General features: G+C 38.2%; 1 protein-coding gene across 9 annotated transcripts in view; it reads right to left on the reverse strand.

Moving 5' to 3' along the window:
- Positions 1-16,994, reverse strand: part of TENM2 (teneurin transmembrane protein 2) — a 1,359,942-nt gene that overhangs the window by 121,593 nt on the left and 1,221,355 nt on the right. For all 9 annotated transcript variants that reach the window (XM_089656707.1, XM_089656704.1, XM_089656705.1 and 6 more), the window contains 2 exons: positions 13,797-14,007; positions 8,357-8,476 (listed from right to left, as the gene is read on the reverse strand). In XM_089656707.1, coding sequence (XP_089512833.1) covers positions 8,357-8,476; positions 13,797-14,007 — 331 coding nt within the window. The remainder of the gene's footprint in view (positions 1-8,356; positions 8,477-13,796; positions 14,008-16,994) is intronic.

Raw genomic sequence — 16,994 nt, forward strand, 5'->3', positions numbered from 1 at the left:
CTGCGCATAATAAGAAACAATGAACAAACAAAAAAAATCTTTTGTCGTACAAGTATTTTTGTATAGTTAGTACAATTAATTAGTGAAGGATCGAGGAAAACTGGAGGATCATTAGTCCGATTTTCTTATAGTGTGTACTGGGCTTTATTCCAGGCCAGAGACTTACTATGTTGTGACATCAAGATAAGAATGACAGACATGCACCTTTAATAAAGTCCGCAATAACAAGGTTCATATTCATGTCCTTACAAGCTCCCTTTAATTTAGTATTAGACACATTATCAAGGGCATTTGGCCAGACATGAGATTGTTACCCAATCCAGCATGTCATTATATGAGTGATATAAGCATGCATGGTTATGTACTTTTCACAGAGTCATTTACCAGAGTTTTCACGAGGTACAGCCAAGGGTAGTCAAAAATGTTGATTAGCTAGAGGAATTGAGCATGTTCACTGTGATTAGTGAGTAAAGTAAAGCTTAATTTAGTTCATCCAATCATGTTCAAGAAAAAGTCCTGCTTTTTATTTTTGTTTATGTATATTTGTTATGTGTTTTATCTTGGGCTATATGCAGTGTTACAGAAAAGTACAATTCACAAGTGCAACATTGGTGATAACATATTCTCCCTTCCCATATTTTGCATTTGCAGTTGATTGTTTTACTTGTGTAATTGATTGCTTTGCCTAAATACAGTAAGCTGTACCCCAACCTGGTTAATTGTAACAAAGATTTAGTTGACTTTGGCTGTGAAACCTATTTTTTTCCATCTAATAGTAACAGGCTGAACTGAGCCATAGAAGTAGAAGCCACAACATATTTAAAAGCTGTAGGAAAGTTTACTCCTATAAAGCTGTATGACATGATGAAAAAACTGTTTCAGTGACACAGTATTCTGCCATCACCTATTTTACATGTGTAAATTAATGTTTTTACAGTTACATTACTTGGCTTCAGCTAACTACAGCAGCAGCATACCAATCTGATTATTTTCACCTTTTTTAAAGTTGTTTTTGTTGTGGCACATGGTTTTTTAAGTAGCAATAATAGGCTAGAATTGCGTGGTGGAAGTGAAAGACACAACAGAGCTAAAAACTATAGAAAGGTTTACTCCTATAAAAATTAAAGGCAACCTCTTACAGAACTGGTGGCAAAGCAGTTATATATTTTAGCTTGTTATCTTTTTTTGCACGGCCACACTGTATATTAAAGTTTATTATAATAAAAATGTAATATAATGTCAAAACCATTCCACAGAAAAAAACTTCAAAACAACAGGCCCATATTCCTGAGACAAGGAAGTTTTTATCCTGAAAATTAAAGTGTGTCAATAGCTACACATAGCACAGTGGCTGGAGTGTATGCAAGCAGCTTGATTGGGCTGCAATTAGGGATGAGCTTAGTGTACAGCCTGAATGTAACTTCAAACACTAGAAGTAGGCCTTTTTTGAAGTAGGCATCTTGAACAGGGAGGCAACAGTTTACTTTTAATCTAAAAATCAACATTAGAGTGCATTAATTTCACAAGAAAAACAACACACAATTTTGTCTTGGGTCTGTGCACAGTATGGAAGCAGTTGTACTATTTAAACAGAAGAGGTTACAGACAGCTGAAGTGGCATTGTGCACAGTATTTATGCACTTACACAAGGTCACATTCTAAAAAGGAGAGACACCAGCCAGCTTTTAATTGAAAAATCAACATGTTTTAGTTTTACAGATAAAATATAGCAAAATATTATAATGACTCTATACAGAGTATTTAGGCAATTTCGTTCAAACATAAGCCTGGAGGGAACCTTGGCTGGAAGCCAAATGTCATGTATAATAGGGGTATTATTATAATCAATGGTGAAAGTGCAATGTTTTTGGAGCCACACAGGACCCCTTTTTCTCAGGCATGTGATGAGTGCATAGTGCAGTGCAGTAACATATTAAGTACCACCCACCAATCAGAAAAAAAGTAGAAAAAGCTACCTCTGACATCTGACATCCTAGTGATGACATAAATCCACCAAAAGTAAAGAAATACATGGTGTCTAATTAAGGATCATATGAACACCAAGCATAGTTAATTATATTGTAAGCATGGGGTAGAGACAAATTGGAGGGCATTAGACAACTGAGAGAAGAATACATAGGTTTGTGCCACCATTAGGATAGCGCATTGCCTGATGGAGGAATTGCAAAATCGTCCGACAAAGCTTACATCCCATTGCCAAGCAACTGTTAGAAGCTCAGCTTTGTATCAGCCAATGGAGACCCAGTGTATGGTTGTCAATGCGCAGTGCAGCCAACTTTACAATGGCAACTTGTGACACTGTGTGGCCTGGATTCCAGTGCTATGAGAACCCATGATGTGGGAAAATTCAACCACAAAGCCAACTGTCAAATCAAAACACTGTTTCCGATCAGCCAATAGGGATCTAAAGTATGCGTGCATTCTCAAAACCACTTACATCAAGGTAATGAATGGTGCTGGAGTCATGGAAACTCATGATGCCAGGACAGGCAGCCATAGGGCAGCTGTCAAATTTCAAAGGGTAGAGGAGGCTAGAGGTTCCATATCAAAGTGTGGTGGCCTGGTGAAATAAATGAAAGGGAAGAGTAGGATTTGACACAGGAGAGTGTGAAAATGAAAATGTGAAGTTCTATAGGTGAAAAGGAAAACAGTAGAGGTTAGAGAAGACAAGGACAAAGCAAATTGAAAGTAAAGTTAAAAGAAACAGAATAAAATGGGATAGGAAGATCCAGAAAGAAAAAACACATGTGGAAAACAAGTTTAGAAAAAAGGGGAAAGGAGGAAAGTGATAAATTGAAAGACAGAAAATCCAATCGTATTACAGCCATGGAAATTGCATCAGCTACTGTATAATCAAGAAACTGTGTAAGCGACAGATTACTAATTAATATGCCAGGTTGTACTGTGCTTTGTTTATAAATACAAAATGCTTCAAAGCATAAAAGGAGACCATTTTGATCTCTGCTGCTCATTTTGATTAATATGTGTGATAACCATGCCCCACGTTAAAGAATCTGCTGTAATGTTGCCAATTTACTCAAGTCAATCTTTTCACCCTTTTCACTGCTTCAGGAGAAACACCAAAGAAATCATGTCACTAATCCAAACCTCGTCAAGGCTCACTATTTTGGTCGCCCCTTGAAATTTTACATGATGGTACAAGCAAGCTTGGTAAAAAAAAATCCAGTTCCCCAGAACCTTTCCTGGCCTCTTACTCACAAAAATATTTATGCATGGCCAACTTCAAAACTCACTAAGTGGGTAGTTTTCAGACTGCTTGTGTTACCATTGATTTTCACCAGGGGAACTCTCTCTGGGTATGACCACCTACAGTGATTGCACACTTTTCTGGCTTGCTGCAGGACACCTTGGAATCCAGGGTGATTTAACTCTGAACCAGTGCACCACTAGGTTCAAGATGTGTGCCAGACAGGGCACATGTGTAAACTTTCCCTGATGAAGGTCAGCATTGGATTGGTACATTGTCGCACACAACCTTGCCTGGTGTAGGGTAAGCCACCTCTCAGCCTTCCTCTGAGGAGCTGATACAACCTCTGGTTCCTGTCTTCCAGGCATACCAGCTGTAGCAACAGCTTTTTGTCTGACTCATTGCATAGGGTCAATTGAGGGGCTGGTGGTTCTGTCAAATCATTGGATGAGGCCATTGAGGAGGAATGGGTAGAGCTGACTGAGATGTCACCATTACCAAGGTACAGGACAGCACCAGAAGCTCCAGCAGTTAGCCCCATCCTGCATCCTTCCCAGCCACAAGACAATTTACTCAGTGCACTGTGAGGAGATAGAACATCCTCGCTCAGGCTTGCTGATCCATGTGTTTGTGATCATGTGGAGGAGGAAGAGGATGGTGAAGGCTTAATGAGCATGTTCATGGCCTCTACTACGTGCTTTGGTACACCCACTACAAGAAAGAAAAGGTAGACATGCTTTCACTCTAAAAAGTGTGGCTTAACTACTGCTATGTTGTTCACGCTTCTGATCCCCAAAAAATACCCCATCAAAATAGAACTAGTTGTTTAGTCAGCCTCAGAGAAAATAAATTGATGAAACATGGTAATTATTACTTTATTTTAAATACCAGAATTATGCTATGCTATTTTGTTTTAAACTCGTGGACTGTGTAACTGGTTCCTTTCTGATATACTGGAGGAGAGGGGTAAAGTCCCAGGTGAATTGAAGCTGTGATCCACTTTATCTGTGTTGGTGTAGAGCTTGAGAGTGACAAAAAAAGCTAGGATGCGGAAGAACAGCATGGGATTTGCTGATGCAATTGGATTACTTGGAGAACCATTTGTCTGGAGACTGTAACACAAAGGGTTATAGACTTTCAGAGATGTGGGACTGATGTTTTTGGTGCGTGCTGAATCTGGGTATTTGTAATAACTACAAGCATGGATGTTTAGTACTATTATTGTTATATGGAAGAGTATCCAAGAGTAGAAGAATGAGCTATGACTGGAAGCTAAAAAATACAAGAGCAGTGTTGATGTAACATGTTTCTAAGCACCCTTACACCATCCATAGAATCCTCTGTGACAGTGTGTGAGGGCTCCATTTCTCTACAGTGGCTCTCACATTGCCAAAAAAACAGAAAGGTGGTGATGTTACTTGTTAACCAATTATTACTACACCTTTAGGAACATGTTCATTACAATCGTATATAAGGTGTAACACCTAAGCACCCTTACGCCACCCCCAAAACCTCATCCCCTGTCCAGCTGTTGTCACATCACCAAATACATGAAGAGTAGCATTGATATTTGTTAACCAATTATTTTTTTTTTTAAAGTTCACCTTTAGGAACATGTTCATTACACTCATATTTATGGTGTATCATGTAACATGTTCCTAGGCACTCCTACACCACCCTGAGAAACCCATCTCCTACCCAGCCGCTTTCACATTACCAAAAAACACAAGAACCTTGTTGATATTTGTTAACCAATTATAAACGCTCCTCCCACACAGCCATGTCATTCATTCACAGATATCTGTGAATTAATAAATTTCAAGTTTGGTTTTCAGGGGTTGGACTTGGCCCCTTAGTTCCAGTAAAGGGAACTCTTAAGGTGTCAGCATACCAAGACATTTTGGACAATTCCATGCTCCCATCTTTGTGGGAACAGTTTGGGCATGGCATCTTACTGTTCCAACATGACTGCGCACCAGTGCACAAAGCAAGGTCCATAAAGACATGGATGAGTAAGTTTGGGATGGAGGAACTTGACTGGCCTGCACAATAGAAAACCTTAGGGATGAATTAAAGTGGAGACTGTGAGCCAGGCCTTCTCGTCTGACATCGGTGCCTTACCTCACAAATGCACTTCTGAAAGAATGGTCAAACATTCCCATAGACACACTGCTAAACCTGGTGGTGGTGTTTGCTTATGAGATTTATTATGGTATAAGCATACTATATATTATAAGGTTTAAGATATAATATTTGTACTGCACGGCACTTATATTCATTTACATTTTTTGCAGTAACGGAGTATATACCACTACTTACAAATTATTAGACAAGTTACATGAAGTAACAGTCAAGTATTGTTGTCACACCTTCAAATTGTCACATACTGCCTTTCACACATAAAAGAATATATTCCATTCTTTTTCATACACAGCCTTCCTTTTTAACCCTTTCATAGTCTACATATCTAACATATTCAAAGAAGAACAAAACTAAATTTAAAAGTTGGTTCCCTTTCAGTGATTACTCATGAATGTATTCACAGTTGAATAGTCAAGCAAAGTAATGATTATCCTTTGCCAAATGTCTTTCTATACAGTATAATTTCTAAAAACAACAGAACATCACAAAATAAACCACAGCTATTTTACTAAGATGATTTAATTCAATATTTATTTTATATACAGTATATTTCAGTATTGTTATAAGAGTAAACAAGAAGACTGGCAGTAGCTGAACCCTTTTCTGACTGAATTAATTTTCTTTCGGTTTTACATATCAAAATGTATTTGACTTTAAAACTTGTACAGAAAGAAATACAAAAATCTTCCATTGCTGTTCTTCTTCTGAAAATTATATTTGCCTGGCTGCTTCTGTCTTTAGCAGTATTGTGATAAATTGAGACACTGACCTGAAACAAGCATGCCCACTGGAAGTGTCAGAACCTTTTTTCTGCATATTTGTTTTCAGCCTGTATCTTAAAAAGGCACTGAAGCCATGGAACTAGCATGCCAGCCAGAGGACCAGTATCTTCAGAATGAGAAGCCAGCAATGAAAGCCTCCATTGCTACAGGTTTCCATTACAAACAAAGTGTCCTTCCATTTCCTCTATGACATCCAATTTATTCAAATACTCATATTTTTGGTGCTCCAATTTTTCTTTTGTCTATGATGTCACAAAGCTAACAATTAAAACCGGATGGCAGTGTCACAGCTTAATTCTGCTCCAGTCCCACAGCTAAATCATGGATTATATTAAAAAAAATATGTATTTATGTGTAAACTGGTGTTTTAGGGCCACATGCAGCTCATTCTCTGCTTAAAGATAAGAAAATAAATGTATCATCAGCTGTTCTCCAGTTGAGATATACCACCAATTGGGTTTAATACCTATCTGCAAAGACAGATTTTTTTTTTAAATACCAAACCTGGCATACTTACCTGCTTTGTGCAGTAGTTTTGCACAGAGCAGCCCTGTTCCTCCTTTTCTTGGGTCTCCAGCTGGTGCCCCGGGCCCACCCCTCCTGCCAAGTGCCCCAACAGCAAGCAGCTTGCTATGGGGGCACCCAAGTTGATGCTCTTTGTGTCCATTCACACCCAGATGTGACTTGGCCTTGACCCCTCTCTCTCCTCATTGCCTAACTGGCTGTAATTGACAGTAATGGGAGCCAATGGCTCCCGGTGCTGTCTCGGACAATGAGGAGGGAGAGACCTGGAACAGCCGAGACTCTTGTGCACATTGCTGGATCTAGAAGGGGCACAAGAAAGTATTGAGGGGGCTACTGCACACAGAAGATTTTTACCTTCATGCAAGAATACATGAAGGTAAAAACCTTGAGCGTTTAGAACCACTTAAGATATTTTAAATGTTTACTTGCAGCATTTTTTCTTTCCATTTTTTTTAATTCACTTTGTGACAGTTGTCACCCACAATAAACATAATGCTGCCCTTGAAAGTATAGTCCTCTCAATTTGGCTCATTTTTCTTTTTAGGCATACAGAATGCTTCTACAAACATTTGTGAAAGAATGGGTCGCTCTCAGGAGCTCAGTGAATTCAAGAGTGGTACCTTGATATGGTTGCCACCTGTGCAGTCCATTCATGAAATTTCCTTGCTACTAAATATTCCTTGTTCAACTGTTAGTGGTATTATAATAAAGTAGAAGCAACTGGAAACAACAGCAACTTAGCCATGAATTGGTAGGTCACGTAAAATGACAGAGCAGGGTCAGTGCATGATGAAGGGCACAGTGAGCAGAAGTCACCAACTGTTTGCAGAGTCAATAGCTAAAGACATCCAAACATCATGTGACCTTCAGATTAGCACAACAACAGTGCTTAGAGAGCTTCGTGGAATGAGTTCCCATGTCCGAGCAGCTGCATCCAAGGCTTACATCATCAAGTGTAATGCAAAGTGTCGAATGCAGTGGTATAAAGCATGCCACCACTGGACTCTAGAGCAGTGGAGATGTGTTCTCTGGGGTGATGAATCACTCTTCTCTGTCTGGTAATCCAATGGATGTGTCTGGGTTTGGCAGTTACCAGGAGAACGGTACTTTCCTGACTGCATTGAGCCAAGTGTAAAGTTTGGTGGTGGGGGGATTATGGTGTGGGGTTGTTTTTAAGGGGTTGGGCTTGGCCCCTTAGTTCCAGTGAAGGGAACTCTTAAGGCATCAGCATACCAAGACATTTTGGACACTTTCATGCTCCCAACTTTACGGGAACAGCTTGGGGATGGCCCCTTCCTGTTTCAGAGACTGCGAGGCAGGCCTTCTCGTTCGACATTAGTGCCAGACCTCACAAATGCGCTTCTGGAAGAATGGACAGCCTTCTCAGAAGAGTTGATACTGTTATAGCTGTAAAGGGTGGGCCAACTCAATATTTAACCCTATGGACTAGGATTGGGATGCCATTAAAGTTCATGTGCATGTAAAGGCAGGTGTCCCAATACTTTTGGCAATATACTGTATAATATATATATATATATACATATATATATACAAAACAGTAGAGACCCACAATATTTGAGATATGGTGTGCATGTTGGATATAAAAGTTAACTGCTTAGTTACATGTTGGGCAAACATTCTTTCAAAGCCATAGTATTACAAAGACTATGGTACTTACGTGCCATCTTGACGTGTTATGGTATAGCCATATTTTGGATATTTCACAAAAGATACATTGACGCCAACTAACGGTGTCCCATCTGTGGTCATAACTTGTCCTCTTATTAGTGAGACAAGGCTGGAAAAAATAAGACTATTAGTACTTAATTATGAGAAATAAAACAACATTTGCAATATTTTATATTTGTAAACACTGAACATTTTTTACTATAATGCTCAACTGCTTTAGGACTGCCTAGAAAATGTGGCATTTATTTGTGATAGTCACATGGACAGGTTATAGCTGATCAATCAGCTTGTAAACAAAAATAACCAAAAAGTTATTTCTCAATCAATCTGTTGCAATTTAGATTAGATTTAAAAGGCAGTTTTAGTTATAATGGAAAGCCATGTATATCAACATACCTTGCAACATAAATTGATATGCATTTTAACTTACTGTTCATAGTCGTACTGCAGATCCTTCTTCAGTATAACTATTTGCAGAAGTGCCAAAAGTGGACAAGGTCTGCTGCTCAGTTGCCAAAATATTAATTAGATCACACCAGTGTCAGACAGGTTCTGTAGATGGATCTACAGTATGCTCTCATATCACCTATGATGGAGCATGTATGTGTAAGCCAAACAGCAGTTGTGCTCTAGCGGCTGCTTGTTTCAGAAATTTTCCAGGCTATCTTCTTAAAACAAAAAATCAAGCTCTGTTCAAAAAGGTTGTCTACTAAAAGTGATATTTCGCTTTTAAATGCTGGACCGAGTTTTCTCTTGCTTTTTTTTTTGGATGTGATCTCTTTGCCATAATTCCCAACTGTATTCTTTTCCACCTTAGAGCTCTGAGTTTTGCCCACCCACCACATTTTAGCTTTTACTGTTGCATTATGCATTATAAAAATTAAATAATACATTTTGGAATCATCCAACAAACCTAAAATATAATTTCTGGTTAGACTGACCCTTTAGTTATCAGTGATAAACTGTACTTGACAAATTATGGCCAGCCTTGACACTTTTGTGACTTGGAGCAAAGAGAGTGTTGCAGAATGCAAGTGAAAGAACAGATGAATGAGTAATGTTTCAAGGGGAGTATTACACATCCTGTGCCAGAAATAAAGCTTTTGTTGACAGGAAAACAAGTACAAAATAATAAATGAAAACTTTAGCTTTGAAATTAACTACCGTTATATATTTGTTTTAATATTTTATGCATTTAAATCTCTTGCACAAGTAGAGGTCAAGAATCCATCTTGAATATTTCGAAGTGGGGTGACTGAATTGGAACAAGTAGAGTAGTCAGAGTAGAGTCAGAACTCCTGATATGCATACTTGGTCCAAGTCAGTGACTAAGGAAGTAACGATGGCAGAAGGTCAGCATGATGGTCAGGCAGCCAGAATTGTGGAAGGAGGTTGTCAATGTTAGCCTTCATATTTATCTCAGGTTTCCTTTAAAGTGTTTTTTTTTCATAGAGACTGCAAGGGTTAGATTCCTGTCAGATATTTACACCCTCTATTTGTCCTTGAGATGATTGTAACCTAGAACGAAAGAATGGGGGATTCAAAAGTTCACAGTTGTTATGAGAATAGGAATGGAGAGGACATTTTCCAGCTGAGGCACATGTTCTTTTGAGAACTGTCTTTTTCTTATTTTGAAGAAATTGTGTATCTGGACAGGAAGTAAAGGGAAATCTCCCTAATGGTACACAGACATAAAAAAATATATTTATATTTGACAGTAATTTTAACCTCTCCCCACCAAAATAAGGTTTTGCCTACACTTAAAGACAACACAGGTGAAAATGGGAAAGGAAAGAGAGATAATCATAAACATGTTTCTGAGTTGAAACTTGTAAACGTGTCTCAGCTAGCAGCTCCAAATTCAAGTATGGACAATAATAATAATAATAATAATAATTATGTAATGGCAGGAGCAAAGTAAAGGTCACTTCTTTTAGATGAAGCATAATATAACTGATTAAGTAGCTATACTATGCCTTAGTTACCAACAATATTCAAGAAAAGGTCCTCTGTTTACATGGGTCAAACCATGATTTCTTTGTAATGGTTTATCAAATGAAAATAATGGAAAGGGCTTGCAGACATTGCACATTACTAGTAAAATGGCTCTCTAGCCATATGTAATCACTTAAAAATAATTGTGTATAAGCGATAATTCCTGACATTGAAACCTCCTGAACTAGCTCCCAGGCTTACTACAAATGGATCACTATGAAGCATACTTTAATATACTGTACATAAAGGGATCCTTGTCCCAGGCCTGCGAATCAACCCCATGTATTTAGCGCATCAGTCTGTTCTACCATTTTCTATCAGTGAATACCACAGATAAAAAACTATTGTTATCTTGGCATATCTGTCTTAATTGGAATTACAGAAATATGTTTAGAACTGTAGTAATACAGAATTTTGGTCTGCTTTAATTCACACCTACATAAGAATATTTTATCACACCCTAATTGCTCAAGCTTAAGTTTCTTTTTATTCTATTTCCTCACATAATGATCCAAGGAAGTAATGCAGTTTTCTCTTGAGAAATGAAAACTATTAATTTAAAATTATTTTTTAGCAAGTTAACCAGAAGTTGATGATGAAGGAACATGTGGTGCTAAATTACTACTAGATTTAACCGGTTTTAATGTTCTATACAGTCCTGACTGAACTCAATTGACCTTGGATGTCAGACTGAGTTTTGGTTCACACTGATGCAAATCTGATGTGGATCAGATACGATCCAAAACAGATAGATTCACATGCCATCTGAAAATATGTTTGTTTTCTATAAAGGCCGTTCACATTTATACGATTTTGATCTGGTTAAAAAAAAATTCCATGTGTGAGTTTGGTGTGGGTGTGGTGTGTATTTTATCTCCAGCTATGCCCAATCCTCTCAGAAATTGCATTAAATTGTGAAATTACACTAATGCCATCAGTGTGAACCTAGCCTGACAGTTCAAAACCTTCTTCAGGATGTTGCATAACCTCCAATAAATGGAATCTAAGCCATCTGACTCTGAAAAAAAAACACGCTGGTTACCTTATGAGCTAATCATGCAATACCCATAACAGTTAGTATATTAACACTGTTTTTTTTATAATACTTTATTGACTAGTGGTTTAGCAGCTTTTACTTTTATCTATGATCTCAAAGCTGTGCTGGTTAAGTTTGGCCACAATATGCATGGCACACGTGTGTTTTTTAATGTACTGTATATATGTGTACATACCCTAGACAATATGGATTACTAACACTCTCGGACAACCGGTTTCTGTCAAGACAACCTATTTTATTTAAGTACATGCTGGGAATGTAACTTTCACATTTGCTTAAGCTCTCAACCAAACTGTCAAACTGCTGGAATCATAAATGATCACATGTGCAGCACCATGGCAGTTGAAAATCAAATAGAGGCTAAGATGGCAGCTTCCTTGGCTGAGAAGGATAGGTGGTTTTAGTTCCTCTTTAAGCAAAGAAGAAGGTGCTAAGTGCTTCAAAGACAGCCAGAAATCAGCCTACAAGTATATTGGTACTTTACACTTCTGAGCACTAAGAATTTGTTGCTACAGGTTACTCCAAGAAGAGTACTCCTAAGACTGCTCCCCATTCTATATTATATATTAAACATTATAAAAACAGAATTCCTGCAAAACTGCTGCCATTCTTACCTATAGAAAAAAAACCAGACTTCCTTGTTTCCAGTAGGCAACAACTGTTTTCTTTCTCTTTCTACAGATCAGCCTAAACCCTTTAAAACTTGTTGTAAGTCTATCTTTTGTAGAGGTTGTTTTATAAATAAATATTTATATATTTCACTTGCATTAAGGCATAGTTTGAATTGGCCATAAAGGTTTGCACAACTTATTTTTTCCTTTATTTATTTCATTATGTATTTTTCCATTGAAGCTGATTCACAAAAAATATTCTCACTCCATGTGCATTTTATGGCTGAATTATGAATATGATTTATGTGTTGAAGTGAGTTTTTAAGGATGGCTCAGTTTTCACATGTCCATGCTGAACAAGATGGGCTATATAGCATGGATATACTGTATGTCATGTCTTTTTGTAAACAAAATTTAATTATTTTGTTTATTTTCTTCTTTATCTTCTGTTTAACTGTTTTTTTTTTTCAGTATCAGCAGCATTTCAGATTTTATTCTGTTTTATACTATTGTGCCTAATTTTGCAGATAAGGCAAGATACCTGTTCCATGTTTACCATGACTCCTTGTTCAGCTGCATCAATGAAAGACCAGTGTCATTTCAATTAGAAAATCTTTACCACAAACTACATATCCATAGGATTGTGCACAACTTCACATCTTGTTTTTTGTTTAAAAAATTTCAAAAGTCAATAGTTCACTCACAAAACTTTCCACATTTGGTTTAGTGAAGTAGTCCTCTGGAGAAATGTAGGGATCCATAGCTGGTATTTGAGAAAGTCTAACTGAATTACTTCCTCCATGATCTGCCAAACTAGGTGTAAAAGTACAGGGTGGCCCCTAAACATTTCATTATTCTCTTCACTCTAGGAATGATCTAAATGGTACAATTGGGGGGGGGGGTAGGGTTAGTGCAAACTAAATACAAAAACAGTTCATCCGTCATAAGAATTTAGATGTTTTCAAGTAAACCCCGTGTGTAAAATAAAAAATATGATGCAACAACAACTTCACAATAGTATGTATAATCATATGTAATATGTGACATATGCAAAGCAGAGCAGTGTTGCTGCTGTCCCTCTCCTCTCTCATTAAGTAACCACTAACACCACTGATCTTTTTAAAGCTGTCTTCAAGGGAAAATGGTTCCATTAATCACCAATATAACAAGGCACTTTTCCCATTGACTGTCATATTCCCAATGACCACCAACAGAGGAGATAATTTTATTACCAGTGACCACTAATGTCACAGGTATTCTTACTGACCACCAATGTAAGGAAATTTTAGTTTTGTTTCTTTCACTAACTACCAATGTCAGGGGGGCTTTCTTCCATTGGGTATCAATGTTACGGGAACTTTTTTCACTAGCAAAAATAGTAAAGGGGACTGCTCCACTGACCATAAATGTGTGGTACATTTCTTCACTAACCATCAATGTAAAGTGGTTAGTGTTTCTCTTCTGGCTATTGAAATTATTTGCTTTGTTTTCTGATTATTACTGAAAATAATTTTGCTATATAACAGGAGTTGTTAAAAAAATGTTGCACCCCGAGTGTCAAAAATTATAGATTCACCACTGGAAGTAAATTTTGAAATATGAAATAATAATAATAATAATAATACATGTAAAATGCATGTGGATATTGCTTTTAGTATTTGCTATTTACAGTATTTCTTTTTGAAGAAACCACCACAGCTGGTAAATTAATCTTCTTTTAAATACACATGATCCTCCAAATCCATACTAATCTTTCTATTTTGTACCTGCTGTTGAATGGATTTTCTCCAGGAATTATGTGTGTACTGTCTTTTCCAACCAGGAGTTTGATTCGGTCATAAAACGACTTTACTGCTGGTGAGCCTGACTGGCTTTGCTGGATGATATCAAGAGGATCACGAGATCCACGGCAAAGTAAACTTGACTGGCAAGTTGTTTGAAGGCAACAGTCTGGGTCTAGACAGTCCACAAGTCCATCTGAATGGAATAAATAGATATGAATATTAAAGCATTATTAAACAGATATACAAAAATCACAGTCAACTGGATCTACAATAAGGACTGGACCTGATTTACTATAGTTTGAAAAAAGGTGCTGTTAACCTGTATACATTTCAACTATTCAATTACAAGCAGAAGAGTTTGAAAATCACAGAGAGGTTGATTTGAGTTGAGGGCTGGGTTCACATCTATGCACATTGCAGATTTGATGCATTTCCAGATGCATTTTGGGTTTTTTTCACACTAATTGTTGATGCATTTTTTTTGCATTTTGTATACATTTTGCGTTTTGTGCGACTTTAGCTGGTTGTTAAGGAGCTGGTGTCCTTAACAACCAATTAGCTGTCACAAGGATCCCCTGCTGACAGCCGAATATCAAGATACCTGGCAAATAAAAAAATAACAAAAATCGGGGAAAAAACAGTGTGGGGTTCCCATAATCTATATCATGCCCTTTGGGTCTAGTATGGATTTTAAGGGGAGCCCCCACGCCAAAATGTAACAAAAAAAATGCCTAGGGGGCCCCAAAATCCATACCAGACCCTTAGCCGTGCATGCAGCCCAACAGGTCAGGAAAAGGGGGGAGTGAGCGAGTGGGCCCCCCTCTCCTGAACCACACCAGCCACATGACTTCAACATGGCGGGATGATTTGGGGCAGGGGGCTCCCCCCCAAAGCACCTTGTTCCAATGTTGATGAGGACAAGGGCCTCTTCCCCACAACCCTGGGCAGTGGTTGTGGGGGGTCTGCGGGGTAAATTATACGAATCTGGAAGCCTCCTTTAGCAAGGGGCCCCTAGATCTCGCCCCCTCCATGTGAATGAGTGTTAAAAATGTTTTTGAAAAATTGTCCCTCAAAGTAGATCCAACATCAATCACAATGAACGCCACCACCAACACGAAGAAAAAAAAAAGAACTCCTTTCCCGATGAAGGCTCCTGCCATCTGACAGCTCTGCCATCCGACAGCTCTTAAAGAAGCTGACAATACTGGGTGACTCTGCCCCCTCATGACCTCAACAACCCAGAATTTCCCTTTCAATGATGTCACAAGGGGACTGGGTCACCGGGTGGATCTGCCCCTTAGCTTATTAAAGAGCTGTCAGATGGTGGAAGCCTTAGTTGGGAGTGGAGTTCTTTATTTTTTTTCTTCGGGTCTGCAGCTGCAGTGGCATTCACTGTGTTTGTTGTTGGTTCTACTTCTGGGGGACAATCTTTTGTTTTTCATTTTTTAATAAAGGACTTGTCAAAAAACTGTTGTGTTTCTATTCACTTATTAATTTTTTTTTAGTAATGAATAGGGGTACTATGTACCCTATACTCACTCACATGAGGGGGATATGGGGGTCCCCTTGTTAAAGGGGCTTCCAGATTCTGATAAGTCACCCCTGCAGACCCCCACAACCGCAGCCCAGGGTTGTAGGGAAGAAGCCCTTGTCCTCATCAACATTAGAGCAAGGTGCTTTGGGGGGAAGCCTGGTATAGTTCAGGAGGTGTGCACTTACTCACCCCCCCTTTCCTGACCTGCTGGGCCGAATGCTTGGATAAGGGTCTTGTGTCAAGTATGCTGAAACAAAATGTATTGTATGCAAGCCTCCATATTGATTTTGGGCTGATGTTAAGTTTCTTTTTATACAAGTCAAACATCTAATCACAAGCAGAGGGAGATTTGAAAGACAGAGAGGGAGAGATTTACTAAAACTGAAGAGTGCAAAATCTGGTGCAGTTCTGCACAGAAACCAATCAGCTTCCATGTTTTATTGACAACGCTTAACTGAACAAGCTGATGTTAGAAGCTGATTGGCAACCATTCATAACTGCACCAGATTCTGAGTGCTGCAGTTTTAGTAAATTGCCTCCATAGTTTTTGCATTTGGTGGACATTTGCTGTGAACACAGTTCCACTTCACCTCATTTTAATATCTGTATAATCTCTGTTTTCAATTACTTTGAGACCACATTTATTGTATGCATGCCTCCACATAGAATTTTGGCTGATTTTGTGCTACTTTTTTATATTGGCTTAGGCTTGCATGGAGTAACTACAGGTTTCTACATTTTACTTCTTAAAGAAAATTGAATCAGGGCAAAACAACAGGTTGGCATCATTCTCCCACCGCAGCCCAACATATACTTACCATTTCTTTGCTCCCTGCTCTGTTCAGTATCAGTGTAAAAATGAAATACTCAGCATTTTTTGAAATGGAGGTCCATGTGATTGACTCCATGGGGTTTATTTACTAAAGCTGGAGAGTCCAAAATCAGACTCCCTTCTGCATAGAAACCAATCAGCTTCCAGGTTTCATTGCCAAAGCTTCATTGAACAAGCTGAGGTTAGAAGCTGATTGGTTTCTATGCAGATGGGAGTCTGCTTTTGGACTCTCCAGCTTTAGTAAATAAACCCCCATGTGACAGAGCTGAGCCAGTCAGGGCTGTCACATGTCCTTAGGCTTGTGTAAACTATGACTCCCAAGGCTTGTAGCTTAACCATTTGACCTCTGGAGAGTTTCACCCCCTTCATGACCAGGGCATTTTTTTCTATTTAGCACTGTTCCACTTTAAGTGGCAATTGCTCTGTCATGCAACATTGTATTTATATAATTATTTTTCACACAAATACCATTTTATTTTGGCTGTGTTTAATGACCACTTTTTTAAATACATTTTTTGCTATATAAATGAAAAAGTACCCATGATTTTGAATACATTGTTTTTCTTAGCTTCTGTAATAAAATTTTGCAAGCAAATAATCTTTCTTGATAAATTTAGGCCAACATTTAATCGGATACATTTCTTTGGTAAAAATGACTCAAATCAGTGTATATTATTTAGTCTGTGTGAAAGATATTGAGTCTACAAACTATGGTATATATATTTGAAAATTGACCAATCTTAGTGTACTGGAGGCCTATCTCATTTCTTGAGGCCCTGAAATGCCAGGACAGTATAAATATTCCGCAAATTAC

The sequence above is a fragment of the Staurois parvus genome, unplaced genomic scaffold (genome assembly GCF_062004578.1).
Source record: "Staurois parvus isolate SC_StPar_1 unplaced genomic scaffold, SC_StPar_1.0 ptg000930l, whole genome shotgun sequence".
In the NCBI taxonomy this organism is placed as follows: Eukaryota; Metazoa; Chordata; class Amphibia; order Anura; family Ranidae; genus Staurois; species Staurois parvus.